This window comes from Protopterus annectens, chromosome 15.part0 (genome assembly GCF_019279795.1).
Source record: "Protopterus annectens isolate FY-2018-M chromosome 15.part0, PAN1.0, whole genome shotgun sequence".
NCBI lineage: Eukaryota > Metazoa > Chordata > Ceratodontiformes > Protopteridae > Protopterus > Protopterus annectens.
The window spans coordinates 494,626,043-494,649,775 of record NC_056749.1 but is presented as its reverse complement, the minus strand read 5'-3'; the positions used below and the strand labels follow the sequence as shown (position 1 = coordinate 494,649,775).

Below are 23,733 nucleotides of genomic sequence, written 5' to 3'. Positions count from 1 at the left end.
GAGAACTAGTCTACTAGGGCCAAAAGGGAGCCATACAAAAAAATTCGGCCTCTTCCCACCACCAAGATCACCTCAGTAACCCTGGGCAGCACAGAACAGTAGAAAAAGCATACAGAAACTTATGTCTCCAATCCAGGGAGAAGGCATCCCCTGCCCAAGCACTGCTGCAGTGAACTCTACAGTAGTACTTCCTTAACCATCTTTTGTTTGAAAAAGCGAAGAAGTTCACTTATTGGGTACCTCATTTGTTGGTCATCTCCAAGGGGGTCTCCTTGTGCAGCATCCATTTGTGTGGATCTGCAGAGATCCAGCTTAACTAGTCTGACCAAATTTTCCCGGCATAGGAACACAGGTGCTGATAAGCACATATTACATTTCACAGCTTGTGACCAGACCAGGTTGTAACAGTTGAACCCCCTCGTTTATGTACCATATCAATTTTTTTTTCTTGTGGTTATGGTCAACATCTTTGGCACTCATACTGACCAACATGTTAAAGCACAGAAAACTGTCAGTATTTCTTCGAGATTTGTACAGGGTGCCCTCTCCTGGCATATTCACATGCCCTACACTTGTGGGCTGCTCGGGCTTTGTTTGAGGAGTCTGTGGTCAGGGTATGACCGTGAATTGTTGGTCTCAACTGTAAACATTCAGTTCTTCCATCTGTACCACAGAACTAGTTTCTTTTTGACAGAGTAAGACTGGTGCAGTAGTTTCCAAAAGGGTCCACCTGTTGGTCCTCTGTGCTTCCTCAGGAACAAAAGAGAATTTTCTCAATTTTATCAGTCCAAGGGGGCCATAAGAACTGCTGAAGTCATATGTCCTAGAATATGCATGACCTACTTATCTGTCACTTAGCAACTCTACACCGTGTTCTGAAACAGAATGGTCAGAGATTGCGCCTCATCTTCTCCACGGGGATAAGGTCAGAAGGAGGAGGGATCTATAACGGTTCCAAAGACTAAAGACATCTGATTTTTTACAACTTGAGTCCTAGGTTGCTCAAGCATTGAAAGGTACAAGCTAAAGCTACTGCATCTTTTGTATATAGTGTTTGTCAATTAAGGGCAGATATGCATGCCTTTGATTCTACAGTGGGATCAGTTTCTGCTGAGTCATGTATTTTTGTTAATACTGCAGGTGCAATAGTTAACACCAAAGAAAGTAAACTAAAATAGTAAAAATCTCCCCCACCCCACCAAAAAAAATGCCTCCTTTAACTGTTGAAATGGGAATATGCAGGTAGGTATCTTTGTCGTCCAACTTAATAAGATGACTTTGAGGGCTTAGCAAATACAAAAATGCCTTCGGGTTTTAACATTTAGAATTTTGGTACCTTTAAGAACTTGTTTAGCTTTGGACATGTCCAAAATCAGTCTCTATACATGGTCTTTCTTTGGTATTAGCACATCTTCAGAAGAACTCTTTTAGTTTCTGTTTCATGGGGATCTTCACTGTGGTACCCTGCACTACCATTCTGACCAGAACTGATGCAAACAGATTTTCTTTGGCTCCTGGCACAGAAAATAATTTACCAGAAGCTTTTTTTTTTTGGCACTGCTGTTTGAGAATTCACGGAGGCTTCACTGAAGCCCCTCTGATCCCTTTTTATGCTGGGAGCAAGAGGCTAGTCAATCCCTTAATTTAGGTTCTGAGAAAACTGGAGTTCTGGGTTGGTACACTAATGAAGAAAAAGTGTTTGAGCTCATAACAGGTGTGCAGTACTCAGACATTACGGTCTTTAAAGCTCCTGCCCAACAGTGTGTATGATGGACAGGCAAATATCATTGTTAACTTCAATTGAAGTCTAAGAGGAAGCTCTCTTAGGCAAGATGCAACTAGACTACTAGAAGTCCCATGCTAATCTCACTGTTACAATTCTGTTTCAGTGCCATCACTGTTGGTTTTTCAGTTTTCTGCAGCTTTTTCTACAATTGATCACTGCAGCATAATATGGCTAAAGCAATTACATAAACCAACCCGATGCTTTTGCCCAAAGAACAACAAAGAGAATGCTCACCCAAAGATTAAACAAGTTTCCTATAAATGAATTTACCAAGACACCAAGGCTGTGAAATGAAATCCAACATTCTATTGAGAATGAAAAACTGTCAAGCTGTAGGCCACCACACTAGTGAGAAAACAACTGGGGGATGAAATGGTCCTCTGTTAGTAAAATCACCACAGACATTTAACAGGCAGTTCATTGACAAAAGGGAAAAACAATGTTGACTTAATGGACCAAGGCTGTGTCAACATATATTCTTCTGAAACTGTCTGGTAGAAACAGCATCAAAGAGATTAGTGTTATATGCATCACCACCATTACTCATTACTAGCTACAATCATTTATAAAAAAATACATTTTGCTTTTATAAAGCTTTTAACGCACATTTTCATAAATCAATAAAATGTCTATTCAAAGCCATTAAGCATCCAATTTACTAAGTTCAGGCCAAATAACAGTGTTGTCAGCCATAGGGGAATGCAGGGCTAACACATGAAGACCAACAAAGTAGGCAAAGATTCATTTAACTACACTTAATACATTTCATGCAAAATAAATTAGGACAACTTTTCCAGGCAGATGAAGCCCTGACTATTACACAGACAGGATGGGGCTGAGGACACAGATGAAGAAACAGTTTACAAGAACAGGTAGGCATCACCTGTCAAAATTAGCGCATACATCATAACTTTGGGAGAGATGGGGGAGGGAAGAATCCACTGCAGTACAGACACCTGGAGAACAAGGACAAAAACATACACTGCATGGTCCTAGATATGTTGTCTGTTCTGCAAAGCAGTGCATAGTGCCATAGCCTGATTATGATACAAGAGCAGAAAAACTGTCACTGAGCCAGTACTGCAAGCAGCACTTCTGCAGTGTGCTTAACAAGCCACTAAGTGAGGTGACTGAGTAATAAAAATTGCCTGGCCCTGCCTGGATAATGACCCTCTCTTTCAGCCATCTGCCAATAGCAATATCAGCTCGTCAGACAGGGAAATTAAACAGCTGACAAGTTTATGGGAGGATGGGGCTGAAAGTAAGCAGAGAAATGCAAAACACACGTCTTGCACTATAGCCTTCTTGTCCCTTCAAACTACACCTTCTTTAAAGAATGCATGCAAATAATTATGATGTAAAAAAGCAGCTAAAGTATTAAATAACAGTTAAATGGAAAAAGTATGATGCAAGTAACACAACCGTGAAATAGGAGAAACCAAGAACTTAAATATAAAAAACATTACACTCACCATTATGTCACCGAGAACACTAGCGGCTTGCTCCTGTTTTAGATTACCTCTGATGACGTGATAAGCCACTTCGTACACTACCTGCTGAACTGCTGTTAAGAAAATACAACTATTAAAACTATTCTATTACAAAGAACAAAGTCTTAGATACTCAATGAACTGTGTGAAATCACTAGTCAAAAAAAGGAGAAAAATACATGATCCAGCATTAACACAACAGCAGTACAGCTACAACCCAAACAGCATCTTCTGACCATCACCCAATGGCAAACCATGCAGAGGAAAAAACAAAATGGCATAATTTTTCCAAACTGTTCCATTATCATTCATCACTGTACTAATCTAGTGTTGCTTTGACTGAAGGCTGACAAGTGCAGTGACACCTAATACACACTTAACAAACCTCAAAGTGAATTAGACAATCCTACCAAAATTACAGAAAATGAAGTATAGAAACAGAAGGAAAACAAGCCTAAAGACAATGACACTGGGTTATTCATGAAAATAATGTCACCTTAAACAGGATCCCTCATTTTTTTTAAATGTTTGTCTGACGCTCTCCAATATCAATAAATCTCTAGTAGTAAGTGTTTTGGGGATTAAGTGCATATATTTGGCATCTGATGAAGGTCCATCCTCAATACGTGAAGGACACAGTCCCAAGCAAATCCTCCTGGGTGAGAAATACCTCCCGCCCATTATTACCGCACCCATATGAGTCTACATGCGCATGTGGGTAAGAAAGTTACACAAGTCATTCAGTAAAAATTTCAAGACAGACTCAGGCAAGCCAGTCTTTTCACTTAGTAATAAATAAAACCTCCTGCAGTAGAGGCCCATGGGATCCCTGCAAATGACTCCTTAAAAACATGCCAATGATTCAGCTTAATGGCTTCAGAATGTCCCCAACTTTTAACTTGTTACTATGCAAGCATTCAGGCCAATAAAGCAAAACCCCACTGATGTTTAACATGCCATGTTTCAGACTTGTGTGACCTCGTCAGTACAGCATAAGAGAATTGTTTAAGGAGTCTAATCTGGACCAGTTTATGTGAACATCTCTAAAGGTACAGACTAACTTGGGTATCATTCCCCTTATCTCAGTACAGAGGGTTGAGGGTCTTCCCCCTACAGCCAACGTGGTCCAGATCAGACATATTAATGCTCTTGGATGACAAGCTATGCATGTCAGCTTACCAAGTTGAGGCACAAACTATGAAATGTATTAAATCAAGAAGGGGGAAGCCTAGACCAGAGGAGGGCTTGACTCTGGGGAAAACTCTAGATTCAGAGTAATGGGAATGAGTGGAGTTGACCCAACACTGGAGACAATGCCATGGGCTAGGAATGTTCTGTGCTGGAGAATTGGTCAGACCCAAGGGCACAGTTGGACTGGGAGGAGATCAATGCCAGTGGACTACTAATACTGGGAGTCAAAGCCACAGGAGACAAGGGCCTTGATGCCTTCGAATCCAGCAAACCTTCCAAGGGAGAGTCAGCAGAATATTTGCAGACCTACTTTTCCTTTTGTCTTGCTGCCCCTCTCCCTCAGATTTTCTTCCTTTCTCATTCCCTTTCCTGTCCTTGTCAGAGTCCCTACCCTCCTTTTTCTTTTCCAACTGTTCCTTAGAGGGTGAAAAACCCAGCAGTCTAAGTAGGGGCTGGGGAAATGGGTGGCATCCCCCTAAAAACAACTGTGGCTCTCTCATCAGCCAGAATCCAGACTCTAAAGGCCACACTGGCCTGGCAATCAATATCAAGGTGGGTCACCCCTAAACAATACACAACTCTCAGGGAGTCTTGGAGGGCATCCTGTGCCCACACCCCAACCATTTTTTGAAGCCCTCCTCGTCCATTGAAAATGCAGTAACCATTAACTACAACAAACAACCGTGACCATCACTAAGCAAAAATATTGCAATCTCTTGAACAAACTAGCTACAAGCACAAAAATGAAGTCATGTACTTACCATAACATTCTGTGTTGTCCATTTTCATTCTTCAGCAGTTGGGTTTTGATCTGACTCTGCTGTAATTTTAAGCTCATGGCCACAAAAAAACTCTCGAGCTCCTCCCTTACCCACAATGCACCAACACCTAACATGCCTCAGATCTTGTTTTTTGGTTGATAAAGTAGGAGTACTAATATAATATTCGTGACAGGAAAAGTCATATCTGGAGCTCAACATGAACAGTGGTGTCCTTAAGCTCTCATTCTTCCAGAAATTAACTGCGAAAAAAGTTGGGGGTTGGTGGGTGGGAAGTTGAAGAATAATGAAAATAGACAATAAAGATGGACCTTTATGGTGAGTACATAACTTCTTTATCGGATGTTGTCAATTTTCAATCATTTCTCAACAGCTGGGACAGAGTCCCCAGCTACTTAAAATCCCAGGTGAACTAAGGATATTCCTAAGTACAGCTGAGCCAAAGGCTGCTCTTCCCCTCAAGACCAGAACAAGTTTGTAATGAATGATAAAGGTATGAGAACTGGCTCAGATTACAACCGCCCACATGTCGTCCATGGAAGCCCTAGACAGAAATACTGAAGTAGCAAACATGGACCTAGATGAATGGGCTCTTAAAGGTTTTAAGGTCAGATGCAACTTAATGTACACAAATGATATACAATCCATTAGCCACCTGGCTAAAGTTACCTTTGTCAACTGATTTACCCAGTTCAGAATTTGCAAAGGAGACAAATAATTGATCAGTTTAATTTATTTTCCTGTATGCAAATAAAAATGTAATTGTCTGTGCACACCCAATAAGTGCAACATATACTCACCTTTGTTTGCAAATTTAGGAAAGAAAACAGACAGACAAATGGATTGGTTGATGTTAGATTCGGACACCACCTTAGGAAGGAAGGAAGGAAGGAAGGAAAGATTGGCTCAATGTTACTCTATCCCTATGAAAGATCAGGGTCTATGTTAGAACATTGAAGTTTCACAACTTTGAATGTTCTAATATCGAGCCCTTATTCAGCGAACGCTGAAGATAGGGAAGCTACAGAAACCAAATTTTTTCCTAGGGAAAGAATTTGGTTCTCCGTTTGTCGCTTTGCTATTTTCAGCACTGTAGTGGAAAGTTACTGGTCGGTTTCAGGTAAGTGTGCGATTGTGTGGACGTGAGGGTTAGGGCGGGGTAGGTGAGTTAGGGTTAGGGCGCAGGTGAGTGCACGATAGTGACAGACAGGGTTAGGGTTTGGGTTAAGTTAAGTGGATAGATAGTGGTGTATGTACAGTTTAGTGTAGGGTTAGATCTAAGATTTTAGGGGTACATGTGCGGATTGCTGGTGTGTGCATGTGCGCCTGTGTGCGTTTTGGAACAGCAAATTTTTTCCCTAGGATAAAATTCGCTGTTCTGCATGTTTGATGTTAGAATATTTGAAGTTGTGAAACTTTGATTTTCTAATATAGACACAATATCAAGTAGGGATGTTTAGAAGCATCAATATTACGTAGTTGAAAGATAAAGAGTGAACACTTATCGAACAGAGAAAGGCAAAACAACTAAATATCGAAGACACGGAACAGCTATTTTTTTTCCCGGGGGGGGTCACTGCTCCGCAAAAAAAAAAATCCAAACACAAAATAAAGTGGGGGGGCTTCGTTCCCCACACCCCCCTACTTAAATATACCAACTCTGAGATCGCACCACAGTGGAGGAAATGGCTAAGACCCAAAAACGGCCCAATGATTTTTTTTCTCCGGAGGGAAAAATAAAAAATTGCTGCTCCGTGTCTTCGATATTTAGTGGTTTCGGCTTTGTGTTTTTGAGTGTTCGCTCTTTTTATCTTTCGACTACATAATATAGACCCGTTTAGAAGACTGTTTAAATTTCTGAAACCCTTCTAGCAGAAATGATAGCCCAAGAAAGATGGTCTTCCAAGTTCAGTAAAGTACAGTTTTGTACCTACCATAAATGTAGATGTTCGAGGATCCACATTGCTGCAGTCCTAACTATTGGGTAGTCCGCTGTCCAGTCGGCCCGAATACCAAAGTATATGGCTGACGTCGGTCACGGCGCATTAGACTGATGTCAGTACGTCAGGGTACTAATGCGCATGACCGACGCCATATCCTCAGTCTTTTCTTGCCCCAGATGTCAGAAGACCCTAAAAAGACAAGGCCAAAACCAAAACACACCAAACATACCTGCACCAAAAATATATACAATATATACAAAGGTACCAGAATATAATCTCACCTACACAACCACCCCTAAACACAGAGGGAAGGAGGGAGGGTAAATTGGACTGCAGCAATGTGGATCCTCGAACATCTACATTTATGGTAGGTACAAAACTGTACTATGTTCTTCATTCCACATTGCTGCAGTCCTAACTATTGGGTAGAATCCCAAAGCAGAGGTAAGGGAGGCTGGCAAATTATAAGGAAGCAGGAGCTGATAACATGCCTTGCAAAATAGCTGTGGCAAAACCAGCCCTAGACTTAGAGTAGAGAGGAAGGTGGTAATGCTTAGAGAAAGTATGCACTGAACTCCAAGTAGCTGCCTCCAAAATATCCTTAGTTGCCACCCCTTAGAAATGCTGTTGAAGTGGCAGTAGCCCTAGTGGAATGAGGCCTAATCCCAGCTGGAATCTCCTTGCCATGATGGGAATAACAAAATGCAATGCAGAACCCAATCCACCTAGAAATAGTTTGTTTTGACACAGGCTTGCCCTCCGAACTCAAAGCAAAAGAAACAAACAACTGCTGAGACTGTCTAAAATCCTTAGTCTTGCTTAAATAATAACGCAATTGCCTGTGTACATCTAAAGTGTGCAAAATCTTTTCCCCTTTATTTTGGGGATCTGCATAGAAAGTAGGCAAATGAATAGTTTGGTTTAAAGCCACACTAGAAACCACCTTAGGCATAAAGGAAGGATTAGTACGTAATGATACCCTATCCTTATGAAAAATCAAAAAAGGCTCTACCGCCATAAGGGCCTGTAACTCAGAAACCCTTCTTGCAGAAGTAATGGCCAACAAAAAAGCAGTCTTCCATGACAAGTATTTCAGTTCAGCAGTAGCCGCAGGCTCAAAAGGTTGTAGAATAAGTTTCTCCAACACAAAATTGAGATCCCAAGCAGGAGTAGGAGCTCTCGGGGTCTTATATTCTTTGCCCCTCTAAGAAATTGCTTGAACAAAGGATGTGAAAATAATGGTGGGTCACAATCATAGTGAGCTGAAATTGCTGCAGCATGAATCTTAATGGAAGAGAAAGACAAACCTTTGTCCAATAACTCAGTAAGATATTGAAGAGCCACACTCAAATTAGGCTCGAAATCTCCAAATTCTTTGCTGCAGTCCAAAATAAAAATCTCTTCCATTTTCTGCGTACACTTTCCTTGTACTAGGTCTTCTGGCTTCCATAATCACATTTAAAACTTGTTGAGGAAGGTGAGACCTGCAGTCTTTCAAAACAGAATATGCCAGGCTGTTAGATGAAGAGAGTGAAGCTTGACATTGAGCAGACGACCGTCCTTCTGAGACAACAGATGTGGAATCAAGGGTAAAGGCCATGGAGGCTTCCTTACCAGACTCCTCAGTAATGGGTACCAGTGCTGCCGAGGCCAATCTGGAGCTATTAAAATCATCCTTGGCTTGTCTTGTCTGACCTTTAGAAGCACCTTTGGGAGAAGAGGAAGAGGTGGAAAAGCATACACATGAAGATTTTTGCAACTGAAAGAAAGAGCATCCACTTTCCAAGCTGTGTGATGAAATCCTTTCGTGCAAAACTGTGGCAGCTGGTGGTTTAGTGGAGAAGCGAACAGATCTATGTCTGGAGTTCCCCATGACACTGTCAATTTTTGAAATACATGAAGATCCAGTTTCCACTCGTGGGGATCCATGATTTGCCTGCTTAACACATCTGCTAAGGAGTTCTGTGCTCCCGGCAGAAACCTTGCCTGAAGAATTAGTTGCAAGCTGAGCGCAGTCTCCCATAAAATCATTGCTTGCCTGCACAATGGGTAAGAATGTGTTCCCCCTTGTTTGTTGATGTACCACATGACAGTTGTGTTGTCTGTTAGAATCAACACCTGCCCTGGAAGAAGTAACTCCTTGAAAGCCATTAATGCAAACTGGACTGCTAACATCTCTTTCATGTTGATATGTAGATGCTGTAGTCTGGCAGGCCACTTGTCTTGTATCCATTTTCCATCTAGATGAGCTCCCCAAGCAATGTCTGAGGCATCCGTCGTTAGAATCTGACTCGCCTCTGGCCGGGTCACAGAGAGTCCCTTGTTTAGGTGACATTCCTGAGCCCACCACAAAAATTCCTTTTGAATGCAAGGTATTATTTGAATGACAGTGTCCAAATCCTGGCAGTGCTGTGTCCATAGAATATTTAGATACCATTGTAGCTTCCTCATATGCAGTTTGGCATTGGGAAGCACCAGAATACAAGATGCCATGAACCCTAAGGCTTGAAGGACTGTCCTTGCAGTCAGCCCGGACTGAAGAGATAGTTGATGGAAGTAACTGGATAGATTCTTTTGTTTGTCCGGGGCTAAAAAGGCCATCTGGGCTGCTGTATTCAGTCTCACACCCAGAAAGCACATGTCTTGAGAGGGTACTAGACTGGACTTTATTTCGTTCACAGAATACCCTAGGCATCTTAGCACTGCTATAACGTATTCCAAATGCTGTAGAAGGTCTTCCTTTTCTTGAGCCAGAATCAGGCAGTCGTCCAAGTAAGGATAGATTTGAATTCCTTTTAGCCTGAAGTAAGCTATCACTGGAGCCAGAACCTTTGTGAATACTCTGGGCGCAGTGGATAAGCCAAAGGGCAATGCAGAGAACTGATAATGAGAATTTCCAGCTCGAAAACACAGATACTTCCTGCAACTTAGCCTTATAGGCACATGAAGGTAAGCTTCCTTGAGATCTAAAGTTACCATCCAGTGATCTTTGTCCAGCAGAGGTAAAAGCTGTTGTAACGTCAACATTTTGAACTTGGGAATGTCCAGATAAGTGTTGAGGATAGATAAATCCAGAATTGGTCTCCACGTGTTCCCCTTCTTTGGTACTAGGAACAGGCGAGAATAAAATCCTAGGCCCCTTTCTGACACAGGAACTGACTGAATGGCTCCTATTTGGAGCAACAGAGAAATTTGCTTGTGAGCCTCTGTTCTTTGCAGAGGAGGAATGTCTGGCATGCCTTTGAAAGGAGGCAAGGTATGGAAATAAAACCTGTAACCGTGGTGAATGATATCCAGAACCCATCTGTCTTGGGTAATTAAATCCCAATTTTCTTTGAAAAGAGACAGCCTTCCTCCCAGAGGTGCTGCCAGGCGAGAATGTACTGGCAGCTGAAAAGGCAGGTCATTGAGTCTGCTTACGAAAGGACTGACCCCTGCCCTCACCAGAAGTCTGAGCAGGTGAACTCCCTGTCCTAGGCCTAAAAGAACCTTGAGCTCTGCCCCTACCACGTCTAGACCTACCCTAGACTGGGAATCATAAGCAGGATAAGTCCACCCCTTAGTAGGCCAATTTCTACTAAACTTGCGAGGCTGCACCTGCAAAAAATCTTTAACAGTTTGCATAGACTTAGCCTTGTCCTCCATTTTCTTTAAAACTGCTTCAACAGGCGAACCAAACAACACATCAGACTGTAAAGGAGCATCCAAAATCCTTGTCTTAACATGCTCAGCTAAGTTCTGATCTCTCAACCAGGCATGCCTACGAAGAACAGAACCAGTGGCAGCCACCCTCGAGGAGGCCTGCACAGCATCAAAACCACACTGCAAGGAATGTTTACCCACCTGTTCAGACACATGAACTAAATCCTGCAACTCTTTACACACAATACCTTCTGCCAGAGCATCCACCTTAGATTTCAATTGTGAAAGAAGGTAATTCTGATATTTTAACATGTGAAACTGACAATTCAATGCCCTCATGCCTAAAGTGGAAGAAGTATACACTTTCTTTCCCCATCTATCCAAAGCCCTTGACTCTTTATCAGGAGGAACAGGATTTTTAACCACAGAAGCCTTCACACCTTTAGGCCCCTGAGAGACAGTTTCCGGGTCTGCCCTAGGACTCTTGAAAAGATACTTATGAGCTTCAGGCACCCTATAGTACCTATCCGGTTTAACTGGTGCAGGAGGCAAAGAATCAGGATTCAGGGAAGCCTCTGCAAAAACATCTTCCACCACATTCAGAACCGGAGGTATAGCTAAAGGCCTATGCTGGGGTAAAAACAAGAATTCCCTAAGCCTCTTCCTGGAATCAGAGAAATCTTGACCTTCCCATTTAAAATGCTCCCTCATGGAATGCAGAGTCTCTGAAAATGAAAAATCCTCAGGAGGAGAAGCTGAAGGAGTAGAATCATCCACATCAGAATCAGAATAAGGAGGATACTCCTGCAAGTCTTCAGCCAAGACTCAGAAGCCTCGAACAGTGCTCAAAACTCTCAAACTCAGGTTCCACCCTAGGCCTCTTATCAGGAGGGGGCATAGAACCTCTAATCATAGTAATCAAATCCTCTGCCATTTTAAGCATATGTTTCTTAGGCAAAGACCCTGAAGCACTAGGAGAAACCCCCACTGAAGCTACACTAGGCCTGCCTCTCAAAGAAGCCTTGGAAACAGAGGGGGAGGCTCTAACCACCTTAGGAAGAGAGGGAAGAACAGCCACCTGAGAAGTCCCCTCAGCCTGGCCTACTTCCTGAGAGGAAACATCCTGTAACAATAAAGTCTCTCCCTGAGACTCCAAAGAAACACCTGGCAGAACCTCCGGCTCCACAGAGCCTTCTAAAGAACCGTCAGGGACTGTCGGTTCTTCCACTCTAGGCTTAGCTGCTTTATCCTTGCGCTTTTGCCGAAGCGGGCGGAACATCCGGCGGCATTTTATAATTACAACGCTTCCCAAACACTAACCTGGCACAGTCTAACCTTCTCTTAATAGTGCGTTTGTTAAATCTAGCACAAGAGCGGCATCCAACAACGTCGTGCTCAGGCCCTAAACAAGGTATACACAAAGTATGGTAATCCCTATGAGGTATCTGTTTCCCACAAGAAATACAGTTATTCACTTTTTCTGACATCCGGTTAAATACTGAGGCAAGAAAAACCAAAATATTCCCCAACGGGGTACTTAGCCAACTTTGATTCGGTCTGAAACTCTGACTTCAGAAACTTTCAGAACGCCAACCTGCACTCGCAAAATTGCTTCTGCATCGGACCATGCGGCAAAAAAGACTGAGGATATGGCGTCGGTCATGCGCATTAGTACCCTGACGTACTGACGTCAGTCTAATGCGCCGTGACCGACGTCAGCCATATACTTTGGTATTCGGGCCGACTGGACAGCGGACTACCCAACAGTTAGGACTGCAGCAATGTGGAATGAAGAACATCTCAAAATCACATTTAGCAGCTGGTTCAAATGGGGAGAGAGTCAAGGCCTGCAATAACACATTCAAGTCACATGGAGGGGTTGGATCTTTATAAGAAGGTTTCAAAAGAAAGGTACCTCTCAAGAAGGCCTTACAAAGCTTAGAGGAAGCCAGAGTGGAGTTCTCAAATCCAATATGAATGTTAGAGATGGCTGCTAACTGAATTATAATGGTTGAGGAGCTAGCTCATGGAAAATTGTAGCCAAAACCTCAAAAACATTTTGTACTGGGGCTGAAAAAGGGTCAATGAATTTCTGAAGTGCCCAAAAGACAAAACCTTTTCCATTTACTTCTGTAAGTTTAAGATAAAGGTACATGGACAGGAGAAGACAGCATGGGTTGTCTGGCTATTAAAGGAAGTGGAGAAGTCAGGCTGTCAAGCTTTAGGTTTGCAATAACCAGATGAGTTATGCCTGTCTGGTGAGACAGAAGGTCCAGAATCAGATCCAGAATCCAAGTTGGGTAAATTAGAATAGCCAAAAAAGAGGGGAACCAAATTTGTCAAGGCTAATAAAGTACAAGAATGACTTTGCTCTTCAACAAGAAAGCTTTCTACAGAAATGTGGGTATCAATGGAGTTGGAGGAGTTGCATAAAGGAGACTGGGGACCAATTGTGTAGTAGAGCATCCCTCAGTGATTCACCTTGTGGGGGGATTAGGGCATAGAAGCTGCTGTATTTGTTTAGGGGAGATGTAAATAGGTCACAGCAAGGGTGCCCAATCAGTGAAAAATCATTTCTGCCACTTCCATGCTGAGAGACCACTTGTGAGGTAGGAAAATGGACCAGCTCAATTTATTTATCACTCTGGATTTTCTCAATGTGCGTTGCTATCAGAAATCGGAGATGAGATCATCCACTGTGAAAGTCGGAGCTTCTCAACACAAGAGGTAATTATCAGAGTCCTCCCTGTCTGTTGATGTACCAAATCACAGACATTGTCTGTCTGTCTGAACTGCAACGTTCCCAAAAGGGAGAGAATCTTGGAAGGTCTGCAACACTAAGAGCACTGCTCTTTTCCAGGACACTGATATGCATATTGGCCTCTTCGCAGAGGTAAGTGCCTTGGATAGTTTTCCCCAGGAAGTGCACCCCACCAAATATGGGATGCATCCATGGTCACTACGGCCTTGAATTCAGAGAATGAATGGACATTCTTGTAGAACTAGATCTGATCAAATCCACCACCAAAAGGCATCTCTTGCATGCCTGAGTGATTCTTATTTGGGCTGAAATGTGCTGATAAAGAGTAGACCATTGTGTTGCTAACATCCATTGAAGAATTCTCATTTAAAATTTTGTTAGAGGAACTAGGACTACAGCAGACGACATTGATCCAAAGGCTTGTAGAATCAATCGAGCTGAGACTGTGGCACTGAATTATTTTTCCGACATGGAATCCGACTGTACTCTTGACAGAGAAAGAGAAGCGGTCACTGATACCATGCTGAAAATTGCTCCTATGAATTCCAATGTCTGATATGGTTCTGAGATTTGTTGTAATTTATGGTTATCCCCAATTGGGAGCAAGTCTGCAGTACCTGATCTCCTGGCTCCTATTAGCAGATGCTCAGGGCAGTAATGAGCCAATTGTCCTGGTACAGAAACACTCTGAATCACTGCAGTCTGAAGTGAGCCACTACCACTGCCAAACATTTGGTGAACACCCCAACAGCTGTGATGAGGCCAAAGGGCAGTGCTCTGAACTGGTAAAAAATGGCTCCCAGAGGAAGCACAGATACCTTCTGAACTGTCTGTTCACTTTTAAGTGATGGTATGCATCCTGAAGGTCTATCGAGCACATCCAATCATCCTTGCACAAAAAGGGCAGAATGGACTGAACCCACGACCATCCAAAACTTTGTATGCCCAACTGATTTGTTCAAGTTACTGAGATCCAAAATTAGTCTACACACCCGTTTTCTTTGGCACTGAAAAGAACCTTTTGTCCTGGTGGGACATCATGGATGACTCTCTTCTAGCAGGTTTTGTATTTCTAGTGCTGTTATTTTCCTCTGACTGGGTGGAACACAAGGAAATTTGCATACAGACGGAGGTGCAAGGAAAAAGGGAATTACATAACCTCCAGAATAATATTCTGAATCCATGTATCTTTTGTCATGTCTAGCCAGGCCTCTCTAGTGCAGGAACAAAACAACCTCAGACTGCCTCCAGAAGGGGACAAATTGGGCCTCATTTCAGGAGTGCTGGTAGGGTCCTTCAAAGAATCTGTAGACCACTGGTTCCGTGGGCTTCCTCTGCAGATTGAACAACATCTTCATTTCGGTTCCCCTCCCTGCCTCTGGGGGAACCATTTCCATGTGAATCTTGGAAAGGACACAGACTTCTTGAACCACATTTTTCATCCTCATTGGTTCCTGGAAAAGGTCCTTTGAGGTTTCAAAAAAAAGTTACTCTGACTGCACATAGGGTCTTTCTATTTTGCTCACACATGCAGAGGGTGTCCTTTACCTTAGGGCCAAACAATGAACTACAGTTGAAGGGTGCAGTGATGAATGAAGACTTGAAGGGCTCTGCAAAATCGCACAAGCACACCCAGCCTGAACCCACCACCCTTGATGTACCTTCAGCTGCATGTTGGATAAGGCTCATGGAGGAATTAAAAACAGACTGTAGGGCTGCCAACTGTGAGACCATAGAAGTTGGAGTCTCAGCAGTATTGGTCCCAGAAAGGGATTTTGACACTTCCTTTATAAAGTCCCTTTATAGTTTCGTAAAATGTGCCAGGTAGTTCAGCAACCCAAGGGCGAAAGTTGCTGAAGCACACACAAACTTCCCAAATCTGTCCAATGCCCTAGACTCCCTGTTGGCGAACAGAGTTCCTCGGTCCATCCTTCTCTAAGTTCCTTCTTGGCAGCCACCTCTATGACCACACCATCTATGGGCATTCCCTTGCTCCAAAACTTCCTTCCTACAGGTGGTGCCAAAAATCAGATAGTGTGTTTTGGGGACTGGCTCAACTAGGTCAGGCTTCCATGCCCACCTAGACATTAGGTCAATGATAATTAACTGGCAGGCAGAGTTAACCAAGATGTAGATGGGCCAGCCCCAAAGGCCTCCAAGAATACAGATTCCACTAGAGAAGGGTTATCAGTGGACCAACCACCCTTTTGCTAAAGAATCTCAAGGGCATCCCCAAAAAAAGAATTCAGGTGGTGATCTTGTGGACCCCCTCCCCTTCATCAAAATCAGAATCTTCTGTGACAGACTCCTGAGGGGAGTCAGGTCTCCTCTTGCACTTGGAGACTTATGTCAGTGTGGCGCTCTGGAGAAGTGTCAAAGAGAATGCTAGGTAACCTGGAGACCCTGGGCTGGTTGCCCGTGTGGCATGGAATGATGGAGCTCAAGGAAGAGAGAGACACAGGAATCGCAGGGAAGATCTGAGGGGTAGGAATCAACTGTCCTGTAGAAACAGAAAAAATCCTCTCTACCACCTCAGAAGCCAACGAAGCAGAGAAGCCACATTTCTGCTTTATCAGCCCCCCACCCCACCGAAGGCAGTCTAACTGAGGAGGAGGTCAGAGACTAGCTGTCCAGTGCTAAGGCCCCAAGGAGAAGAGAAGACTCCAAAAATTTTGGAGTTGACTAACAACTCAAATTCGACAGGGACACAGACTCCAAGAGTCGTACAGCTACGAAACAGTCAGCTAGTGCAGTCTCAGAGCCTAAGATACTGACATCTTTGGATCTGACCCAGATGGTCCTGGGAGGCTCAGATCCAAGGGCTTCAAATAATGGGTCAGATCAGAGTAGGAGCCTATACTGGTGGAGTAGTGCAAACTAGGGCTTCCTGACCCAAAGGGGTAGGAGCCAGAACACCTATCGGAATCTGCACCGATAGAAACTTCTTAATCATCCTGTCCCCATCAATCTCAGTAAGACTTCTCGAAGAACGCCAGAAAGCTAGTGATGGTGACCTAGAGTGCTGACAGGATTTGAAACATGGTGACAGTACTCTGGAGGGTATCTGGTATACAGATGAGTATCTGCTTCTGGGTAAAGGCTTCGGATATGAAGAACTAAGATATGAGGAGACCTTTGTCAGTTCTGATGGCAGCTGAGAAAGAGGAGCCTTCAGATCCAACTTGCGTTTCTTCCTTGGTGGTTTCGCAGTAGGATCGGACAAGGGAGTCTAGGATCCTGACGGCTGAAGGCTTAGAGGAATGCTTCTTGGACTTGGGGATTAATCCACAGCAATAGCCTCTGTAAAAGGATGCGAGTAGCAATTCTTTTGAGATTTATTTTTCCCGTCAATTATAGCTCGCAAATTGAAGGCCTTACAAATCAAACAGTCAAACTCCCAAACAATATACACAAAGAAGTTGTGTGCATGAAACGGAGACAACTTTTGCCCACATTTTTGGCACTTCAACCCAGAAAGGACCTTTTTCAGCCATTTTAACATAGAAGAATTTTTTTTTTTTTTTTTGGAAATAAGGGATTACCAGCAATGGTAAGAAGAGTTAAACTAAAAAAGTATAAGAGGTGAAAAAGAGAAAGAAGAATACACCAACTTTGGTAAAAAGCTCACACTAGAACAGTGTACACGGGATAAAAGAAAAACTACACTCTTATAGAACGAATGAATAAAAGTACATAAAAAATCATCTCCACATTAAAGCTGCCCAAAAGCTCAAGGCAATCACGGCCAAACGCAAAAGCGGCAAATGAGATCAGAAGTACGGTAGGGGTTGGTGCATTATGGGTAAGGGCAGAGTTAAGAGTGTTTTTTGGTGGCAATGAGATAAAATAATGGCAGTGTCAAATACGGACCAAACTGTTGAGGAATAAATGAAAACTGACATCAGATCAGACTTTTTGTTAGAAAGATAAAAGCAGAAAACACAAGCTAAGCTCACAAAACAGAAAGTAGTGGACTTTCACACAGATTCCAGTTCGAGTCATACACTGACTCACTAACTAGGAAATTGAAATCCCCAAGCTTGCAACAACTGGTAAACACTAAAGCCAACAGGAGAGGAGGAAAAAAACAAACAAAAAAAAAAAATCACGTAGCTGTGGAGTTTCACAAGATGCACCCAAAAGAAACAGCAATTAAGATCTGAGGAGCACTGGGTGTGCAGGCCATTATGGGAGAAAAAATAAAGCTTCAGAAAATAAGACTGACAGTCTTGGTTTCAGATTAGATTAAATCCAGCAGTCAGTGGTTGAGACAGACAAGAAAGACATTGGATCCTTTCATTAACCCTCAACTACTGTAACAGCCAATGAAAAAAACTGTGCACAGTAAAAACACCTAGCATGTTGTGCTATGCAAATATTAGTCAAGGATGACAAAGAAGCAGCAGTCCCTATCTCACCTAAAATATCACTGTAAAAAATAGCTGCAGATGTATTGACAGTCAAAGCAGAATGTACCCGAACAGTCAAATACAAAGACTGGACACACTTGACCAGCTCTGTGCAACAGAAAGATAAAGCGGTATCTATGACAATGATGCAACCAACTCCAACTCATATTCAAATATCTCTGGCATCTGTAGGAGCTGGCTGAAAAGAATGGGACACTGCAGCCACCAACTCACCCACCATGGAGAGAGTGAACCAGCTCTGGCTTGTCAAAGGGTGACACCTAGTGTAAGTACTAGGTGTCACACCCTAATGAAGTCCATCTACTGAGGTCATGCTATCAAAGTGCAATCGCAGTAGAAGCCAAAGGTAACTCAGCATGTGGAAATATGCTTCCCCTTGGCAGACAGCAAACAGCAATAGCAGAACCCAAAGGAGAAGACTACGAGACAGGGGGTGATCACAAGGGAAAAGTAGGTTACCCCACTATGAGCAAGATGACATACACCCTATACCATGCAACTCTCAGAGGACTAACGAATGGGCAGCTTGGTTCTCATCTATGCCTGGGAAAGCCTGACTTCTGCCCTCCTCCAGAAACAAGTGGGCCAACTGCATGCCACTCCAGAAGCTATACCATGAGGTCAGGTGCTGGGTTAATCAAAAAATGTCAAAGGCAAACTGAAAGACAGCAGTAACAGACATGCTTTGAAACTTGACCTTCTTGGCTTTTCATAAAAAGCAGTAAAATTTAATCATTCACCCCAGAGCATGCACTCTACCCACACAGTGAATGACTTGTGTACATACATAAAGGAGAGAAGGTACTTTCATTGCTTTGAATGAGTAAGCTAAAGGAATATCAAATGAGCCAACTCCAATAGCACAAAAGGGGTGAAGCCTTGACTGTGACTCAGGAGAAGAGAGTTTGATAAGCTGCTAGAATGCTTGCTGAAACTGATTGGGTGATGATAGGCAGTTCAGGTTGCAACTAAGCCCTGACCATGGCATACAGGCAGCAAAGCAGAAACTGATGCTGGGCTACATGTCTGGTATTCCCATCTGCAATTGTACAGTAGCCTTAAGCTTGTGTGCATGAGAATGTGCATTTACTTGGGAAAGTGTAAATGTCCACAAAATGAAGACTTGGGTCCTCCCCGATGGGAAGAATTACAACTTAACACCTTCTTTGCTGGGACGTCACTGAGGGGCACACCACCCCTACAGCTACCTGGATTGCAACCCCCTCCAGAAAAATTCTCCCCCACCCAATGATAATCAACAAGCTGCAATCCGTATGGTTCATATTTGATGGTCAGCAGACAAGGAGGAACAAAGCACGCAGGGATTTGAGAGGCTAGCAAATTGACCTCCTGATTGAGGATACATTCAGTGGCCACACAAGGCATAAAAGGAAGAGGTCTCCTAACTGAATGTCAAGTAGGTAGGTCTGAGCAGCTTGCAGGTCAGAATTCCTCTTGGCAGATGAAGCAGCCACCACAAGATCTTGCAAATTAATAAAGGAGTACAGCACTTTTCTTGAACATATCACAAGTCCCACAAACACACATATTCCTTAAGTGGTCCCTATTTTAAAAGACAGATTGAAAAAGATCTTGCAAGCATTAAGACAAACTGAAGATAAAAAATCCTGCCCAACAAGGAATTGTACATAGCTACCTAGTTTCACACAACCTAAGAATAACAAACTAAAAACACAAATACTTCAGAAGGAAAGGAAATGTGGCAAAAAAGGTGAACAGATCCTCCTCCATGACACAGCCAGAAAACATTTTCCACTCTTCTCTGTCTTTTGCAAGGCAGGTTTCGGAAAACATATAATGGGTACGGCTCTACTAGACATGATCTGTGACCTTCCCACTAATGGAAATGGGGAAGACATGCTGCTAATTTGACAAAGTACATACTTAATAGGACATCCCCAAAGGAGATATTCATTGTAGATTTGACAGAATATATATATCTACATATACGCTTACACACACAAATTTTACACATTATATATATATATATATATATATATATATATATATATATATATATATATATATATATATACATATATATATATATATATATACATATATATATATACATATATATATATATATATATATATACATATATACATATATATATATATATATACATACATATATATACATACATATATACATATATATATATATACATACACACACACACACACACGTGTGTGTGTGCATGCACATATACACAAGTCTATGTGTGTGTGTGTGTGTGTGTGTGTGTATATATATATATATATATATATATATATATATATATATATATATATATATATATATATATATATATATATACACACACACACACACACACACACACACACACACACACACACACATACGTGTATAAACTACTTGACAAAGGATTTTAGAGACCTAAATCCTGAATGACTTGAGAAGCAGACTAGGTGTGACGGGTGGGAATTTAAGTGTAGAGTGGGAAAAATTGAAAATAAGCCAATTATAAGAGGCAAATAAGAGAAACAGAAAATGGAAGCTGGGTCAAAACAACATTAGGGCAAGTTTGCAAGTTATTGAGAACTTGCAGGGTACAAGCATAAACGTTTGGAGGTAGACATCAGGCACAAAACAGAACACAAAGGTTCATGTCAACTGACATTAGGAAAAAAAAACTTGGTAACTTTCTTATCTGCAAACCCCAGGTCATACAAGATTTTGGCTGGAAGGATTAGGCAACAGAAGTGAGATTACTACATAAAAATAAAAAACATAGTTCAGGGAAGTCATTAAGGAATGTGAAGAAATGCTGGCTAATTTTTAGAGCTACTAACCTGTTCAATTTCTCCAAATAATTTGGATTTCTAATACTATGACAGGAATGGACTCCATTCCTAAGTTCATGAAATTAGTACTGGTTCAGATCTTCAAGTTACCTGAAAGTGCTCTTTGAAGCACTCACTATGTACCCAGAACTGACTCTTTCTGCAATTCATAGAGTTACATGCATCCGTAACATACTTAAGACTGTATTTTTTTTTTTTTTTTTTTTGGAAACCCATTGTTGTTACTACTGTAACTGTCTGGATATCCTTCTTCCAACATTGCCTTTATTTCTGCTTGCAAAGCCTAGTATTTTACGACTCTCTCTCGCATGTAAAACACTATAATCACGGTGTGTAGCAATTTCAAGCATCAATTCTACTTCAGTCTTCTTTTCATGGACTACTATACCCGTTTTTCTCATTTCTTTTTTTCAAGTATTGGTTACTGGTAATCCTACGAGACACAAACATCATTCTCTATAATGCTTTGGGGCCCATATTTCCAATGCTTCTTACCTACTTCAACACTAATGTTGGCACAATCTACAGAGCAACAGTCTTGTTACACCATTATACCTTTTGGTATACAGGCCCTCTGCCATTAAATGTATCACACCCAACAAGATGTGCGAAGTTTCCAGTTATGTTTTATAGAACCTGAATTTTTTTGTTTCTCCATGTTCAATGGACTTAGTAAATAAACAAGGAAATGGGCGGCGAATATTAATCGTTAACCTTTTGGTTTAAATTTACCTCTCTAACCATTCCTGTGTCAGATCCCGATTGACATGATGCTGCTTCAGTAATTTTCTGTACAACTATATCTAAACCTTTCACCGTTTCTTGCGTTCTCATCTAATCTTTTTTACACTCTTTTTGACACATTCAGTTGCTCCCTTATTAGTCCACTTTTGGTTTAATTTCCATTCCTACTTGACGCCGATAAGACTTCCATTAAACTAAAGCAGGGAAGTCCTCTTAAATTTGCTCACTTCAGGTTTCACAACTTTCACCATCTTTGGATCATTTGAAGTCAGCAGATAAGTATGCAGTCGTACAATTGCAGATCTATACACAATCAATTTCAAACAGACTCGTACCTCCTTCAGACCGAGAACTATATATTCTTCGTATACACTGATTTCTTGTGTGTCATTTGATAAACATGGAGCATTTTTCTTGTTTTCCTGACTGATCAAATACCTTTTGAGGCCAGTCAAACCAAAACTAAGTTAGAACAGGAAGAGTAAATTGGTTAACAGCTTGGACATCATTCCTAGATGTCAGGGCTGTTTTTAGTATTAATTTTCATCTTCTAAAATATTCCTTAGAGTTTTGTTCACAGTTTGTTGATCATTTATCAATTTTCAAATATTTACACAATCCCTCCTGCTCAAGTTCCTTTACATCACATTCCTGTCCCAAAATGATGTTTTCTTAGGGTTGTAGCTTTCCTGCTTTAAATGTCATTTTTGCACATGTATCAAGATCAAATGACATTTTATCCGAGAAAGTTTAAACCACTTCCAGTTCTTTCAGCTCATCTGATGAGCTATACAGTTTTAAATCCACAAAAAGACAAATCTTGACATTTTGTTGTCTGTAAAACAAACTATAACCATGACCCAATATGTTAAGTAGACAACTTAATGGGTTAAGGACAAGTCCAAAGAACAGCAGTGCCAGAGTCACCCCGTAATATCCACCTTTGAATTTTTACCCTTGGAATAATACATTTGTCCTTTATCACTGCTTAACTGTAAAGTGGTTTGCCACCGTTTCATGGTAGCTGTAATGTAAACAATGTAGGGTGTATCTTACGCATTTCTAAGTGTGCATTTATGCATGAATGTGGAATACTGTCAAATGCTTTTTCATAGTCTACCCATATCGTACAAATTCTTCCCCTTTTTACAGTTTTCCATCATAACTTAACAATCCTTTGTTCCATATTACTTTCTTGTTGCCCTTTTGTTCTACTGCCATGATTGAGTTTTCTTCTAAGTGACTATAAACTCTGTCACCTTCAATTCCAATGTATAGTTTACACATAGTCAGAAGGCAAGTTATTGGTTATAGTTTTTAGACTAGCTTGCAGGTTCGCTCTTGAATAGGGGCAATGTTTTTCCTGTTAACCAGGTGGGTGTCTGTCTGGGATGCACATACAAAGAGTTCTTACTCATGGCTGATCTTCATGTAAAGATGTTAATACTTTTAGCCCGAAGTTAGGTACTGCATCCGGCCCTGGGATTTTTCAATTAGGAGCCTTTCTCAACATTGTTTCAATCTCTGGCCATTACTTCATCTCATTTCATACCCTGTACATTTGAACTTCTTACTCTTTCTTCTATCCATTCAGCATCTTTATGTTCCAAAGCATCTTCATAGATATTTCTCCAAAATGGGTCCACTTCTTTTGGTGATGTTTCAATTCCTTTTGCCTCGTTTCCCAATTCTCTATAAAACTTTTTGAGGTCATCAATTAAGTGCTTATTTTGTACTTTTCCTTTACATTTATCTCCATATAGTCTAGGTTTTTCTGCATGTACTGATTGTTTATTTGCAAGAGTGTACAACAGATCCTGATCTCTTCCGATACGGAGCACAGTTTTTATCACATCCATCTTTAAGTATTTTTGTTGATCTGTTCCCTAGTCTATACTCCTCTAAACAGTGACACCTCGTCGTAATTGCTTTAGTTTTCTCCATTTGATACTTCCATGAGGGCTTTTCATTTCTCCCCTTCCTTTCCCTTACTGCCATGTGTTTTGGGGGCACGACTGTTATTAATTTAGCTGCACAATAATATAGCCTATTTACTTCGATTACATGACCATCTATGAACCATCTTTATTACTGTGTTAATTTGTTTTGGGGTTTTAT

The 23,733-nt window shown here is 41.6% G+C and overlaps 1 protein-coding gene across 1 annotated transcript in view; it reads right to left on the bottom strand.

Moving 5' to 3' along the window:
* The window catches only part of LOC122789851 (THO complex subunit 2-like), a 2,067,217-nt gene that overhangs the window by 1,913,841 nt on the left and 129,643 nt on the right, over positions 1 to 23,733 (bottom strand). The window contains exon 3 of the mRNA XM_044057285.1: positions 3,259 to 3,350. Coding sequence (XP_043913220.1) covers positions 3,259 to 3,350 — 92 coding nt within the window. The remainder of the gene's footprint in view (positions 1 to 3,258; positions 3,351 to 23,733) is intronic.